This window comes from Anoplophora glabripennis, unplaced genomic scaffold (genome assembly GCF_000390285.2).
Source record: "Anoplophora glabripennis isolate ALB-LARVAE unplaced genomic scaffold, Agla_2.0 scaffold13, whole genome shotgun sequence".
Classification (NCBI taxonomy): Eukaryota; Metazoa; Arthropoda; class Insecta; order Coleoptera; family Cerambycidae; genus Anoplophora; species Anoplophora glabripennis.
Window position 1 is genome coordinate 1926845 of NW_019416478.1, and position 17654 is coordinate 1944498.

General features: G+C 33.5%; 2 protein-coding genes across 2 annotated transcripts in view; both read right to left on the reverse strand.

The window, feature by feature from the left end:
- LOC108904271 (ATP synthase subunit beta, mitochondrial) overlaps window positions 1-3964 on the reverse strand; it is an 8511-nt gene extending 4547 nt beyond the window's left edge. The window contains exons 1-3 of the mRNA XM_018706757.1: window positions 3817-3964; window positions 3350-3513; window positions 2523-3157 (exon numbers count right to left, since the gene is read on the reverse strand). Of these exons, the coding sequence (XP_018562273.1) occupies window positions 2523-3157; window positions 3350-3513; window positions 3817-3922 (905 nt within the window). The 5' untranslated portion in view covers window positions 3923-3964. The remainder of the gene's footprint in view (window positions 1-2522; window positions 3158-3349; window positions 3514-3816) is intronic.
- Window positions 3965-8419: 4455 nt separating this feature from the next.
- On the reverse strand, window positions 8420-17080 carry LOC108904200 (carboxy-terminal kinesin 2). The gene is made up of 5 exons (XM_018706659.1): window positions 16991-17080; window positions 15389-15577; window positions 14423-14840; window positions 12154-13011; window positions 8420-9443 (listed from the first exon to the last, which is right to left on the reverse strand). Exons 2-5 carry the CDS (start codon window positions 15572-15574, stop codon window positions 8725-8727), a joined length of 2181 nt encoding a protein of 726 aa, XP_018562175.1. The 5' UTR covers window positions 15575-15577; window positions 16991-17080; the 3' UTR covers window positions 8420-8724.
- Window positions 17081-17654: the final 574 nt, after the last annotated feature.

Consider the following 17654-nt stretch of genomic DNA (forward strand, 5'->3'; position numbering starts at 1 on the left):
AGAAACTCTGAAACAGGATGTTTTACGTCACCCGCCACATTCACCAGATATTGCTCTATTGGATTACTACTTGTTCCGAGCCATGGAACAAGGCCTGGCTTAGCAGCCCCTCCAATCTTATGAAGATATGAAAAATTGGATTGATTTGTGGATGAAATCAAGACGAGTTGTTCTTTCTACACGGAATCTGTATGCTGCTAGAAAGGTGAGAAAACGTAGTGGCTAGAGATGGACAATACTTTTCCCATTTTTTCCCAATAAAGCCTTGAATTTACAAAAACCCTCAAAATTAATTCACAGTTCAAGTACATAATTAAAGCAACACATTGGTTATGTAAATTTTTCAGAAATTCGGATGACCACGTTTTTTTATTAATCTAGATTGACATGGTGCAGTGCCATAAATGATTGCAAGCCACATGAGAGGCGGGCTTAGGCAGCCAACATTGTACAGCTAGTACTATTAACTAAAAGTCCTTAAATCTTAGCACTGTTGATATTAATCATTCGTTTACAATGAACAATGACAAACCATTGCGTCTACACTGTAAACAATGCGATGGGTGATTGGTCGAATAAAATGTCGAGCAAACAAGTCGGTGAAACGTTATATTGTGTCCTGATTTTACTGATTTAATAAATTTTAATTTTACCGCAATTTTATTTAAGGGGTTACACCACTGTAGAATTTTCAAAAAATCTTTTTTTGTTTAATTTTGCACTTTTCCTGAAGCGTGTCGTGAGTCTCTCATACGGCTACTTGCTTGGAAGGTACCGCATACCTTCTTACCTATTGATTTAAAACTTCTCTAATACACCTATAGATGTCGTTAGGGCAGCCATGACAAACATGCGGCCCATTGAGCATTTTCCTGCGGCCCGAATCAATTTTGAAAATAGCCAGATAATGCGGCCCGTGAGCATGTTAAAAACTGTTTTTGAAAACGCGCTCGCTGCAACAAGTCGCGCGCACATACATATATCGCGACCCGATCGATGGGAAGCCTTCTGGCAGAATTTGGCAAGCGTTTTCAGGATTTTAAGTCCAAGAAAACAATTTTTCTTTATTTACTGGTTTTTTCACTACCGATATTGATAAAGTTCCCCCTTACTTGCATTTGGAAGTGATTGAGATTCAGTTTCAGACCCATTTAAAACAAAAATTTGATAGTGTTGGTATATTCGAATTTTACAAGTACTTGCCTGTTCAATACCAAGAAATGAGCAAATTTGCCTGTAAAATCCTGTCAATGTACCTGCAAGTGTGAACAATTATTTTCTTTGATGAAAGGAAACAAATTTCCCGCAAAGTCGCGATTGACAGACGCACACTTGGACGCAGTTTTAAAAGTTATTTCCGCCGATAAATTTACACCACAAATAGACAAATTTTATGACAAAAAATGTCAAATATCTGACAAAAGAAGTTAATGTTTGTACTTTTTTGGAATGTCCGTTTTATTGAAAATTTTATAAATATACTTGTCCTATAATAATACTTTTTTTCGTTAAGAATTTCGGTAGTTTATCTTCTTTAAGATTAGGTTTTGCGGCCCACCTAGTCTACGGTCTTCATGCTTTTGGCCCACCAGTGACCGAGTTTGACATGTCTGCGTTACGGAGTATTCGTGTACAATTCAAACAAAATTTAAAAGTCGAATTTTTTATTTTTTCATGTCTAAAACTGACTTTAAAACTTTAAACGCGTTTTTCTCGTAACACACTTTTTCAAAATGGCACGCACCATAACTCCAGCAATTTTCAATATTTTCTTTTGAACTTTTAACCACATATTTAAAACAACATTTTGAAGAGAAACACGTACGGATTTTTCGATAAGTTAATTTAAACAATTGTTATAAACAAATAACTAACCTTTTTTTTGTCAAAAATATAATTTAAACACTTGCCAATTTTACAAAAAAACAGTGTTTTTACAATCCCGTACGTGTTTCTCTAACTATACTCATGTAGATTAAGAGCAAATTTTTTTTTTGTTCCCTCTTGAAATTTGCACTAGTTCTAGTGCATGCCGCGGAACACCTCGACGGCAACATGCTTCAGGAGAATGGCTTCAGTGCCATTTTTTTTATGAAAAAAATTTTCTGTACACTTAAAACATGCCTAATAATATACTTAAACAGTTTTTTTCTATTACCTTTCCTTCTATTAAAAAAAAAATAATGTCAAAAACACGCTTTTTTAAGCCATTACAGTGGTATAACCCCTTAAATCTTAACACTGTTCATATTAATCATTCGTTTACAATGAACAATGACAAAACCATTACATTTACGTTCGAAATAATGCAATCGGTGATAAAATGTTGTGCAAACCAGTAGCAAGTCTGTGAAACAGAATATTGTCTTGATTTTACCGATTTAATAATTTTTACAAATATTAAAAAAAGTAAAACGTCCGTTCGAAATAATTTGCCGCCTCATTTGTAGTAAAAATATCGAACAAACTCAAACATCAAGACTTTTACCGCGAATAATGCTAGTAAGGTGCCAATTCCTAACCTGAAAATGTTGTCGATGAAAAGCAGCACGTCCTGTCCCTCCTGATCACGGAAATACTCAGCTACAGTCAATCCAGTCAAGGCGACACGGGCACGAGCACCTGGGGGCTCGTTCATCTGTCCGTACACCAGAGCTACCTTGGAGGTCTTGTCCTTCAAGGAGATGACACCGGACTCAATCATTTCATGGTACAAATCGTTACCCTCACGGGTACGCTCACCCACACCGGCAAACACAGAGTAACCACCATGGGCCTTGGCGACATTGTTGATAAGTTCCATAATCAGTACAGTTTTTCCTACGCCGGCACCACCGAAAAGGCCGATCTTACCTCCCTTAGCGTAGGGGGCCAAAAGGTCTACAACCTTAATGCCAGTTACGAGAATTTCTTGCTCGACGCTCATGTCGACGAATTCGGGTGCTTCAGCGTGAATGGAGGCGGTTTTGTCGGATGGAATGGGGCCTCTTTCATCGATTGGTTCGCCGATGACGTTCATGATCCTTCCCAAGGTCTCAACACCGACAGGGATACGGATCGGGTTGCCAGTGTCATTGACTTGCTGTCCACGTACCAATCCTTCCGTACCGTCCATGGCAATGGTACGTACAGTGTTCTCCCCCAAGTGTTGGGCAACCTGTTAGATACATCAAGTGTTTCATTAAGCATAAATGCCTGTCAAGATTGTATTCATATTAATATTTCAAGGTGACATTATTATGTAAGGACCAATTTATTAGTTTAGGATGCAAATTTTTAAATATATACAACAAAAAATTAAAAGGTAATTTTCATTTGCAATTTTCTGAAGTTAATCTGTGTCACTTACCTCAAGGACCAACCTGGGGGAACGGTTTTGAACCTCCAAAGCATTAAGAATTGGGGGCAGGTCCTCATCGAACTGTACATCTACTACGGCACCAATGACAGCAACAATTTGACCCTTTCCTTTTCCAGCAGCACCAGCAGCAGGTTTAGCGGCGTATCCTCTGTCTAAAATTACAAAAAACTATTAAAACAAAGCAAACATTTATTTAATTTTTTACATAATTTTCAAAATGGCGTTCGCCGTTTCCCGATTATGTAACCCAACTTAAAAAGTTTAGTTTTTTCGTGATTATAATAAACAACCATATATGTACATGGTGCTTTATGCTTTTAAAAATCAAGGCAAATTAAGATTAAGAATAGCAGATTTTAGACCCAGACCCCGAACCCGAACCGGTGATCATGTCAAAATATTTTACACTTCATTTCGTACTGTTTAGACAGGAAAATAGGAAATTTGATACTTACTCGAAGCATTGTAGACGGCAGCAACTTTTAACGTTTCAGAACCAACTTTTTCAATAGTTTTTCCAGCCAAAAGGCTGGAACTTGCTCTTGCCACAGCACCCAACATGGTCGAACTCGAACAGGATGAGTTCTGTGTTTCAACTGTTCGCCGCTAGGATAGGAAACACTTCCCTTGTGCGCGAAATCTAACTTTAGAGTGCGCGAGAATGTTCAATTTCAAATATTATATAATACAATTAATTATTATACTTACATTTGAAATATAATATATACTTTTAAAAAGGTAATAATGAAAAATATTTATTTGACATTTGGTAGGTACAATGGAAGCAACGTGACCGAAGTCTTTCAATTCAAATTTATTTGATTCAGGATTGAGGTAGATATATAATTAAAAAATAATTCTGCCTCCATTCTTTAATAAAAAAAAGAAATAAGTAATTATTCATTTATGATTTCTTTATTCATAACTAATTATCTATTAAAATCTTAAGGTGAATTTAAAGATTACTCTATTTTAACTTTGTTCCATAGTTCTTGCTTTGCTCTAATGTTTGTTCCATTTTTCATCCTAATGTCAATAGGAATTTTGTGCCAAATTGACATTTGATTGCGGTACTTTATCAAATTCTAAGAACTTTATTTATTTCATAAATAATCAAATAATTAAACTCTGCCCTAATTAAATTAAATCCGTATTTTTGGCTCCCTCTAGCGGTAAAATTATAGTGGAAGAACTTTTAGGAGGGAAATTCAAATTGGGAAGGTGCTTTTATCGTGGCCAATTCAAAATATCTCAGTAAATATTGATCATATAAAAATATTTTTGTTTCCTGTACTGTACTGTATTAAAAATCTCTGAAGATAACTTAATCCATAGTTAGTTTCTCGTATAATACAGTTCTGCAGGGTTAAAGTCAAAACAAGAAAAAGGTTATTGAAAAATTGATTGACAAATCAAATTCAATTTACAAATTTAAAATAAATTTTATAACAACCATTCTTTTTTATAGAATTACGAACATTAAATCTGTTTGAAACACAAATTCAATATGTACACGTCACAACCTAATAAAACTCAATAATTTATTTATTATTTATTTCACCAAATTGCTACAACTTGGAGGTCGACATAGGTCAATATGCTAATTTCTGTAATTTATATAAACAAAAAAAAATTGTAGACAGAAATATTCAGATATTAAGCAAGGAATTGTTCAAATTGTCGAAATTAATTACTAAAATAAATTAAAAATCAATCTTAATTTTGCCACAAAATAGCAGTTAATTGCAGTATTGCATATATGATGTCACATGGTGACGAATACTAAAGCACCCTAGATTAGAGAAGGATATCGAGTCAAAACGAGCAGCGTTTTAGTTTTTTTGTTCATATATTTATAGTTTCTTATATTTTTTGGGTAAACTGGTTAATAAAATATTGATTTATGTCTTTATTTTACCACATTCCTGCAAGTAGGTTGAAGATAATTTTATATCTCGACGCAATGTACGGAATAAAAAAATTAAAAATTTTCACGATTTATTACATTTTAAACAATATTGTATGTGCATACGTTGCCAATTGCAAATAAAACTAATTTGTTTTAAAATAATTATTTTTGTCATAAATAAGTAAAAATACTAATCCGCGATTGTTATGAATTATTTTTTTAATTGTTTTGAGTTTTTACAAACAATTGAGTTACTATGTCTTTACTTCCGGCGGGTGGTGTGGTTTGCTTTTTAATAAACTTTTCTTTAAATTATGAAATTTAACAACAATGCATAGTCCAGTTCGCAATTGTGCATGTGCTGCAACTAAAGCATGCCGTTGTTTGATGTTAAACTAGTCCAGCGGCACAATATGAAACTTACTAAAAAAAGGGTTAAAAAGAAAATGAAGTTTTCACAACGGAATTTCAAAAATTAACTATTGATGTGTTTCTCCCCACTCAAAATTACAACCTATACAGGGTGTCCCACTAGAAGCTGCGTTGATCGATATCTGGGAAAGTACTGCTCAGAAAAATTTGAAAATTTGGCAACATGGCAATGTTCCTGGGGCGAACACAACTAAAATATCTAGAACTCTTCAGCACTTTTGGTTATAGCGGAAGTCGACACCAACTTCGTTATTTTAAATGGGAAACCCTATATATTATTGCAATTTTGGATTCTAAGTGAAATTTGAGGGTCACTTTATTAAATATCCCCTGTACTTGGGAATTATAGAATTTGAGATATTAATATTTAAATAAAAAATTTGACATATGCAAGGATCCGCGAAGATGCTAGTAACTTTTTTCAGGAGCGTGACATCAAGTGGATTTTTGGTAACTGTTAAGGTCATAGATAACACTAAGTTAAAACATTTAATACTAGGTGTTTCATTTTCGCTGTTACCTTTTGATAATTTCAAAGAGCTATAATTTTGTTAACTTAAATGGAATACCCTGTATTTTTTTACTCTATCATATGCAGATTTAAATTTTCTTTCAAGCCATATAATCATTGTTAGGGTTGCCTTTACTACTTTTGGAGATATTTACAATTTTCTATTTTTAGGACAGTTTTTCTCGTATCAGGCCTGTTGTCAAATGTGACATAACCAGAAACACTCAAAAACAATTAAAATAACTTGACAAATGTCAGTTGTCAAATTATTGTTATGTCTGTAATAGTTTTTGCTGAAAATTTAAATAAAAATGCCTGGCGATCGTTTAAATTATGCTTATGAGGATTATTTTAATTTGTTTGTTATTTATGGAAGAAAGCAGTAGATTCGCTACATGTTCTTGAAATTACTATGTCTTTGTCACATTTTCCATAAATAACAAGCAAATTAAAATAATCCTCATTAGTATAATTTAAACGATCCTCAGGCATTTTTATTTAAATTTTCGGCAAATGCTATTCAGACACAACAATAATTTGACAACTAACTTCACAAATGTGATATTATTTCAATTGTTTTTGGTCATGGCACATTTGACAACAGGTCTGATACGAGAAAAACTGTACAAAAAATAGAAAATTACAAATATCTCTAAAAGTAGTAACGGTAGTCCTAACAATGATTATATGGCTTGGAAGGAAATTTCAATCTGCATACGACAGAGTAACAAAATATAGGGTGTTCCATTTAAGTTAACAAAGTTATAGCTGTTTCAAGTTATCAAAATGTAACGGCAAAAATGAAACACCTAGTATTAAATGTTTTAATGTGCAGGTATATACCATAATGTATTGTTACCTATGCCCTTTACAGGTACCAAAAATCCACTTGATATCACGCTCCTGAAAAGAGTTACTAGCATCTCCACGAATCCATGTACCTGTCAAATTTTTTCTTTAAAAATTAATATATCAAAATTTATAACTCCTAGGTATAGGGAATATTTAATAAAGTGACCCTCAAATTTCACGTAGAATACGAAAATGTAATATTAGTCAAGGAAATAAAGCACAAAAGGAGCCGAAATCTCCGAAATCGTATCAAGATGGGGTTTTTTGCATTCGCTTTCTAAAATGATGTGGAAAAAATGTAGCAACTTTGTATTTGGCCAAATTACATTTGTGCAGTGCAAAATGCATTTTTTAAAGTCACTTGGAAAAAATTCATAACTCGGTTAATAATGCCTGGAATTGAATTTTTCTGACGATTACGCCGATTTCAAGGTCCAGGTTCCAGTGCACCAGGTGTCCGGAGAGTGGTCGCCGACGATAGATTCGAGAAGAGCACCCCAAAAAACCCCCTGATGCGATTTTCGGCTCGTTTACGCGAATTTTACAGGAAAACTCTTGGTGATGACGTCCATGTCCAGGTTCCGGTGCACCAGGTGTCCAGGATGTGCTCGCCGACGCCAGATTAGGAAAATGCGACCCAAAAAAACCCCTGGGGGTCAAGTTTCGTTGCATTTAAGAGTGAAATTCAGAAGCCTCGGATATGACGTTTATCATCAATCCTAAGCTCCAGGTGGGCGGTGGACCAATTTGAAGGTCATATTCAGGGACCTCGAGAACCCCCAGGACCCTGATTTGAGTCCATTCCAGGTATTATTAACCGAGTTATGAATTTTTTCTAAATGACTTTAAAAAATGCATTTTCCGGATGCATTTTGCACTGCATAAATGCGATTTGGCCGAAAAACATAATGCAAAGGTGCTGCATTTTCTTCACATAATTTTAGAAACCGAATGCAAAAAACCCCATCTTGATACGACTTGATCGAAAAATTTTGGAGGTTCAGTGCTTTATTTCCTCGACTATGTATAGGGTGTCCCATTTAAAATAACGAAGTTGGTGTCGACTTCCAGTATAACTGGAAGTGCTGGAGAATTCTAGATATTTTAGTTGTGTTCGCCCTAAGGACAAAATTTTAAAATTTTTGGGAGTAATACTTTCCTAGATATCGATCGATGCAGTTCCCGGTGGGACACCCTATATAATCAGGAACTGAAGCTGCTAACGAAAATCTGATAAAAATCTGTATATTGAGAACAAAGCACTTTTAAAGTTTGGTCAAGAATTTTACTTACACCTTGTATGTTCCTAATTTGGTACATGTTAATAAAACAAAAAAATTAGTTGCGACTCGTTTTTATTCTTCTTTATTTAAATACAGAAATTGAAGTTAATACGACGAAAATACGTTCATCTATAAAAAACAATTTCCAAAGACGAAAACAAACTTATAACATTCAATATTGCATTAAAAAATGTTAGTAAAATGACGATATACCTGTTAATCTGCTTCCATGCGAATCTACGCAGTTGGACATAAATATTATAATTGTATAATAAAATCGAAAGTAGCTATATATAAAAACAACCTAAAAATAATATGTACAATATAAAAGTCTCACATAAACACTGGTATGATAATAAAAACATTTTGCACTTTTTTACATTTTCGTACTTGACGTAGAAGCAAAATATGTTTTGTTCCGCTTAGCGTTCGTTTTGACCTCCTTAACTTTGGTAGCGAACCTTAACGAAAAGATACTCTCTGTGAAGCACTCCTCGAACGGAGCAATATTGACGATCATCAAGGTTTTCGAACTGCCCCCTAAGCATGACTGGAGCAAATAGGTCAGTTTCGAATTCCTGTACGGCACATGTTTTTCTTTGTTATACAATGACAGCATAACGCACTCTAAGGCGGATAAACTTCTATTTATATTCTTAGTTTCCACCAGCCTCTCATTTGAACTTGTTTTGGCACTCTCGGATCCGGCGAGATCCACCAAGTTAATAGAGCCCGTATATGTTGCGTTCATTTCACTATTGCTACCTTTTAGATATATTTTTGTAACCGCATGTGACCGCGAACTGTGCTCGTTGAAGTCCGTCGTTGCAACGGCCCTATTTCGCTGGGCAATCGTCAATAAATTTTTTAATTCCTCTGCGCTTTCTAATTTTTGTATCGACAAATTCGTAACCGTCGTTCCTTTTCCTTCATTAAAACGGATTTCTAGATTCAGAGCTGGATTCAGATTTAATAAATCTCGGACGTTTTCGTTGTAGATTTCCAGAAAACTCGCGCTAATTTCGTAACACCAACCTGATGTTCTCAAATTCCTTATACTATCAAATATGAGATCGATAGTTCTAGGTATTATTCCTATAAATAAAAAAATTTGTTACACAAATATGTACTATGTGACCAATTTCAGACGGAAATGTCCCCGTAAAAATTTATTCAGTTATCAAAGCCTGCTTATAATTTTTTTTTTTTCATTGACAAATCCAGGGAGACCAGACAAGGAGCACGAACCCATACGGGAAAATTGACAATATTTGTCAATGTAATAGTAGAAATTACTTATAGTTTTTACCGATAGGGTCACTAGTGTTCCTTGTACACCGACATATTTTCATTATTTATTGATTTGTTCATATAATTCATAGTCCAGACGGTATGTTTCAAAAAGTCCATATTTGGGTGAATCGTATATCCACAATTTTTGGTTTTTTGGCTTTCAAATATCACTAGAAATGAAAATTTTTCTATGCGCATAAAAAAAATGTGGGCTAAACTATTGGCGGCACAATATGTTAGAAAAATTCGAAAAATGTCATATTTTTCTTCCTATTTAATTATGTATCTTTTCAAGAGTTGATTTTAGGCAAAAATGGAAGAGGAAAAAAATTTTTGTAATTAAATTTTTTACAAAGTACGACTAGTAATAATCGAATGATTATTATTGTAAAAATCGAAAAAATCGCCAAAATTGGGATTAAAAAACTACTTTTTAGGGAATTTTTTGGGGTTTTTAAATTGGGTATAGGACCTTCATACTTGCCTCAAAAAAACTTCATATTATGTATAATCATCACACCAAATTTCATCAAAGTCGGTTCGATAGATTTTGCATAATTTTGCAATCCAGATTTTGAAAAAAATTTGCAAATTTTCAAAATCTTACACAGCAAAAACCAAGGCCCTTGGATACTTGAAAATTTAATCACATATAGAAGGGCCCTCAAGCTTTCAAACGCAACTTTTCTGTTTACTTCTGCATATTAAACACACACAACACAATAAATTTTCAATACAGAATATGTACCTAAATTATAAAATTTATATAAAATTTAAAATAATTTTAAATTACACAATCAAACGGAAATTTCAGGTGAAGCGGTGCGTCACTTATGTCACCTGACGAGCTGCCACTGTAGCGCCCTCTAATTCGGTAAGATATTTGTTTACAGAGTTCGTGCTCCTTATGCAGTCTCCATGGTCAAACCGTTGGAATTTAATTGGCTATTTTTTAATTTAAAGCCAGACTTGAATACTGTGTTTTATCACTTCTGTTCTTTTTAAATGGAAATACCTTCACGAACTGGCTCTATTTAAATAATGCACTTCTACCTGTGAGGTACGCTTAATTCAAAAGTGTACAATGTACAACCAAAAGAGAAGAACTAAGGGGGAGAATAACTCTTCAAATATTTGTTATACACAGCGTTCATAAATGATTAGCTTAGCGTCACTGATATTAATGATCTGTTTACGGCAAATAGTGACAAACCGTTACGTCTACGCTTGAGATAATGCGATCAATGATTGGTTGAATAAAATCTCATCAAAAATTACTCCGATCATTAGCTGATGAAACAGAATATTGTATTTTCCAAACAAAATTACTGCTTGTAATCATTTAAGAAGGCTTATTCCTAATTGTAATCAAATGGTTCATCCATTAGAATTAAAAAATATTACTTACTCATTCAGAAAAAGTAGAAATGGTAAAAACCATTAGTATCGACTGTACAATTAGCGATTCATATTTTTTCACAAAATTAGGTAGAAACTCAATCGAGGGAATTGCAGTGCATTAATTTTAAATGAAAAAAATTATTAACCAATTTTTATCAAATTTGGCAATGAAATAAATTAGTAGGCTTTAATAACTATAAATAAATTTAAACTTCAACTTAAAAAAAAATTAAAAGGGAATAAAATCGAACAACAAATACCTCTTTTACAAAAGGCGTTTAAAGGGTGATCGCAAAAATCGCCTGTTTCACAATTCGCAAAGAACTAAAGAAAATAGATAAAAATATGTTTTTGGTCAAATTACTCGTGGTAAAAAATTAAGATGAGCATAGCTTTTAGTTTTTTGAAAATTATTTGCGACTTAAAACATATTTTTATGTATTTTTTTAAATTGTCTGCGAATTGTGAAAAGACGGGCGAAAATCACAGGTTTTTTGCGGTCACTCTAAAATGGTTCACATGTTATATTTTGTTTCAAAGTACGCACATAGAAATTTATTTTCAGTGTGTCCCCGAATGAAGTTAAACCAAAAAATCCACCGTTCAATTTATTCCCAACCTTTACGTTACATCCAGTATACTATTTTTATTTTATCGGGAAAGCCAAAGAACGTGTGCCACAAAAAAAATGTATATACTTTCTAACAGAGTATGATAACACCCTGTATTTTGACCTGGCGAAGACGATGGAGCCATGAGAAGTGCTCTATCACGTCACGATTTTTCCGTCATCTCAAAAACTAGCTCAAAATTAGCGGAAATCTCGATTTTTTGTTAAAATAGTTAGAATTTTGAAGTCAAAGTACATAGACGTGCTAACAGGGCCAAAATAAAAACTTTTTATTCCTGCACTTTTTTCTTCTCTATAATGTGTGGAGTTGCAGCCATTTTTAACCAATTTTGGGCATTAAAATGCCTCATGACTGCATTTTAAAGAAAAAAGTTTTTATTTTCACCCTATTAACACGCCAACAGAAATCAAACAAACAAAAAAAAAAAACAAAGAAAACGCAAAATTAAAAAGAAACATATAAAGGTATGAAGTTCTTACCTTTCTTCTCTAACGTTTCCTCGCCTTGCATTGTATAAGTCTTCCCGGAGCCAGTTTGCCCGTATGCGAATACGCATACATCGTACCCATCCAACGCAGACTGCACCAACTGCGCGAATTCTTCAAATATTTCCCTTTGGGAAGTATTAGGTTCGAAGATTTTGTCAACCGTAAACTCGGCTTTGATATCGGTTGGTTTTCCACTGATAGCACTGATACTCTCCCTACTTTTCCGAATCTCTATCGTTTTATCGTCAATAAAGTTAACCACGCACTGAGGGAAATCCTCCTCCGACCTTATTGGAGGGCGAACGCGGCAATACACCCTAATGTTCCCTTTTAAGTCCTGTATGACGTTGTGGAGTTTCCGTCGTATATCCTCGCCGTTGTATAGATCCTTCTTCAAAATAGCATTTTGTTCCGACAGTTCAGTTATTCTCTTACTCCCCAACGTTACGTTTAATTTAAGTTCCTCGTTTTCGGCTACAATCTTATCATAGTCTGCTTTGAGTACATTGAGGGTTTCAACGACCTGCTCGTGTTCTTTTGTTAGTTGTGCGTGACTTGCTTTAAGGTTTGAGTAATCCGTGCTCAGACTTCCATGCTCTCTACTTAAACCCTCATTTTCATGAGACAATTTCTCACATTCAACAATTTTTGTATTTAGTAACTGTTTTAAGTCTTCACATTGTCTCGCGAAGACACTCAGTCTCTCATCCAGCTCAGATGCCCTCTCTTTTAAAATTTTATTCTCGGCAACTGTATTACAGTTTAGGTTTGTTAAGGTTCTGTATTTACTACTAACTGTATCGTACTCATTTCTAACTGTAGTGTACTTTTCCTCTAAAACGTTAAATTCTGGAAAAACAAAATATTAAAAGGTTAAAATACCGTACTTGAACGAGGATCGGGTGATACGAAAAGTGCAGCTAATTTTGTATTATCAAGATATAATTTTTTACAAAGCGAAGTCAAATTCTGTGAATTATTCTCGAATTATTTATGGATTTGTTCTGTTTTTAATTAATGCCAGTTTGAATATTTAACATAGGTTCTTATGGGACATGCTACGATGCATACCCTTACAAGCGAATTATCAACATAAAAAGTTCTGATTTGTCCGCCAAATAATAAATGTGGAGTAACGGCAACAGCGCAATAGAGTATGAATGAGGATAGGTGGCGGGACATTTAAATAAACGTTTCAATACACAAATTAGTCATTAGAAATGGATTACATTCAACTTGTGTTCATTTGCGAATTTTCATGCGAAATTTTTGCAAAATTTGTATAAAAAAATAGTTTTTCTTTAACTACTATTCATTGAAGCCTGCCGATCGTTCAAAAAACCGAGCGGTGACCGCATGCTTGCCGTACGAATTTTAATTTTGTCGGCAGCCAACCGTCAACATTGCTGACAACGACTTTGTGTGCAAAGATGTATTTAACTATATGTAAATTAAAATTTAGTGGATTATTTTGCCGATCGGTATTTATACCGATTCACAAAATACTGTACGTGTGCAAGAACCGTAAGGGTTAACTGCCACTGTTTCACATCCAATTTTTTATTCAATTATTTTTTTTTAGGCTAGCGTTTTGTAGACATGAAATCACACTTTTAGTAAGACAACGACAGAATAATCCGTCAAACAATAAAAATGTTGGAATACAAGCATTATTTTAATTTTTCAGTGGAAAATCACAAAAAAGTTTTGTCGAGAATTTTGCAAAAAATACACAGTAATTATGATTAATTCATGTGGTAGTAGTTTCATAAAAGTATTCTGCAGGGTGTGATTATGTTAATAGTACCGCAAGCGATTTTCTGTATATTCAACAAGCATATGTAACTTTCAGGAAACGTAATGATAAACATGAGAGGTAAAAATAAGCTTTTTTCTTATTCTAAATGGATTGTCAGCCTGTAAACTGTCTTATACCCTAGAGAAAACTTGTATAACTGGTACAGTGAAGATATATTATTTCAACCTCATCTAGATTTCCTAAAACTCTCGTCAAAAGAATGAAAGTTACGTATAAAAATTAAAGTTCAAGGACTTTGATTGGATAAACACTTCAAAAAAACATTAATTCGTACAAAATAACGTATTCTAATTTTCCAGATATTTAGCACCACCCTGTATATGCTTGCTCCACAACTTGTGAAACAAAACTATTTACTCAAAGAACTTTCAACTAAAGATGTTTTATTATTTTAGCTCTAGTAAATGCAACTGAGAAAATTCCACACGCACTTGTACTAACCTTCTATTTTATCCTTTTGTTTCTTGTGTTCCTCGTTTAAAACGGTATATTTTTCTCGTAACTGATTGTACCGAGCTTTATAATCCCAGTCTGGTATCTTCGCTTGTTTGACAACTTTAGGTTTGCCTTCATCACTCGACTTCTCGCCTTTTCTTTTCTGTGCAGTTTTGTTTGCGGCTGATTCAACTCTTTGGACTTTACACGTTGTTTTCGACATTATCTTTGGTTTCTTCACATCTAATTGTAAGTCTGCAATGGATTTTGATTTCGTAGACAACGCCCCGGGTAACAATGCAACTGTACTCGTTGAGGGGAGATTGGTCGCATTCTCAGATAGGGGTTGCAATTTAGATCTTTTAATCAAGGGCGCTTTGAACACAGGTTTATATAGTGTTGATGTCGGCATTTCTTCCACATTCTAAAAAAAAATTTATGGTAATTTATTCCACACTCATTGTTTTGTTCTTTACTACAAAAGTTTGTGTTCAATTAGAAACAAACGAAAGTATGTTAGTACTACTTTTTGATATAAAAAACATATTAGGCATTTTTTTTAAGAAAGAAATGGATAGCATTTTCGATTCGATCACACCTCCAAACCCTAAATACAAAGTTTCGTTATTTTCATTATAGCTTTTACAGAGTGTTCACAAAATACAGTTCTAGGTGGTTCAAATCCCACTGAGGGAAAACAATAAATAAATTTAAAAATTTTATAAATCAGATTACATGAACATATTTGGAGTTAATAAAAAATAGGGTAAAGGAATATGGAATTTTTAGAGTGAAAATGAAAAATGCTTTTTAAGCATTTAAAATTTTTGAATGGAGAAAAAAGGACGTTTAAAAAAAATCTGTCTTCATAAATAAAGTCTGCTTCAACATTTAATGGAAAATTATCTATTTCAAAATAATTACAGTGAAAATTTAGCTTGGACCATCAGAATCAGAATAATTTTATATTACCTTATATTTCCTCCCAATATCACGTAAATCAGCAAAAGATTTTGATCGGCGCTTTAAAATCTTAGATGGCGGGGCTGTAACTGTCAGTGGATTTTTATCGTCAGACAAACGTCGTGTTTTCATCCCTCTGACTTGAGGTGGTCTCAATTTTGATGGTTTGTGGGATTTTACGTTATTTTCCTCCATACTCTGAAACAAAAAAAAAAAATGTATAATTTTTAAAAAAATACTTTCCCTTTTCGAGATTTCAGCATCAGATGCGTCTTTTAAAATTTTTTATTGTGTTCATTATGAAAGTTCCTCATGGAAAAATAATGGGAGTAGTTCATAACGTTTTTTTCTTAGAAGCTCTGTTTTCAAGATACAGGGTGTTGAAGTTGTTACTTCCCAAATGGTTTTCCTTAATTATCTTTAAATCGGCTAAAGATAAAAATGTCAAAATTTGTACACGAGTAAACATCAAGTGGACATTAGGAATGTGCAAATGGTTTCTTTCTGATAAGCAGTGTCACCGATACAGGTAATTGGAATGGTACAATCGAAAAAAAAATGTTAAATTTCAATTTCTCGAAAATGGTAAATGCGAATTTCGACGAGTATACTTTTTTCTTGTAGTATGCTTTAGAGTTCACAAAACCCTTTAGAAATGTAGCAAATTTTGACCTTAAACGTTATATGAACTAACCAATTATTTTCCCATGAGGAACTTGCACACAATTTTTTTTAAACATGAACGGGACACCCTGTATGTAAGTGGAATTATGATTATCTGTAATCAGAAAAGTTGACGGAAGAAATTATCTTTTGACAACACATATTGAGTGCATCAACTTATGAAATCATGAAAAATCACACAATTCCAAGAGTTGTCTTCATTAGATTACATCAAGAACATTTTTTATATTTTTTGACAGCAGATTAGCAATGGCAATAATTCAATGACGTGATATATCTAAAGAAATTAAATGTTTAAACAATAAATGGACTAAGGGGGGAAGGGGTATGATTTTTGTAGGTGGGTCACTAACTGCTGTATATTATGATATTTTTACAATCATTGAGAAGTTCTTGCCCTATTTGAGTTGCTTACTCCTGGTTACACACCTGCAAAAGTATATGTACTGCTTGTGCATACAACACTATCTAAATGTACCATAGATGATGCCCACATCTTAGTCAAATAGATGTTACTGTTATGCATTATCAGCACTCATCCAATAAAAACGTTATTACACTACGACTCATATAATCAAAATATGATACTAGTTTACCAGGCCTCGCCAAAGAGGATATACAAAATTCCTCTGCCCTCACTATAGGCATCTAAAAGCGGATAACAGTATGGTATTTTCAGGCTGTTTTTTTTTTTTTTTTTTTTCAAGAAAATAAAAACTACAAATTGTATTCATATGTGGATAAAAAAGTATTTCACATTTCCATAAATCGTTAATTATAGATTTTGAGAAGCTAGAAATAATCACTTTTATTTGAGGTGAAAAATGACTAAGGCGTCAATCAAATTAATTAATTTTTTATTTAAGCATTCCTCTTCAGCTATACATGACAATTACCTTAATTTCAAATTTTATTTTAAATACTCACTAATTTCCCAATTATGTACACTTATAGAAATGATACTTCGCAATAAATATACACCAAACACAAACTCGCTTTTCAAGTTAATGAAAGTAATTGATAATTTTACTTCTACAATCTTAACAGAAAACCAGTAACTGTAACGGTCGTAAGTACGTCAAATTTCAAATGAAATTAAATTTGTTCTGTATCTTATTCTTATTGGTCAGAAATATGGATAGATTAGGGAGAAAGAGCGTCGACCTACGCGCGCATATATTATAATAATGGGCGCCCTCTAGTGGTCTATCAAATCCTTGGAGCGACCCCATTTATTCTACAGGGGGAAATCAATACTTTCTTGGATTACGAGGGCTGATTGTTTTTAATTTTTTTCCGTATGAAAAATCATAAATAAAAATAAATCCCCATACTACTTGTGCAGTTAGTAATAGCGATAACAGAAACTGTTAAAAAGTACATTATATTATAACTTTATTTCTGCAGTAAATTTCTGATTTATAAATTGTAAACCATTTCTTTTACTCATACGGCTGTGAACTGTAACTTTGCTAACGCTTGTGGATTTTGCGCCGTAAGAAAGGCGTTTAGCTTCTCGTTTAGGTTTTTTATCTGTTGAGCTCATATGCAGAAGTAATACTACAAATAGCAACTATGGTATCTTTAATTT

Coding starts and splice junctions, on each gene's coding strand:
- LOC108904200 (XM_018706659.1), bottom strand. CDS start 15,574: ATGGAGGAAAATAACGTAAAATCCCACAAACCATCAAAATTGAGACCA. Junction 14,841..15,388: donor ATATTGGGAGGAAATATAAG/GTAATATAAAAT, acceptor ATTTTTTTTTAG/AATGTGGAAGAAATGCCGAC. Junction 13,012..14,422: donor ACAAAAGGATAAAATAGAAG/GTTAGTACAAGT, acceptor TTGTTTTTCCAG/AATTTAACGTTTTAGAGGAA.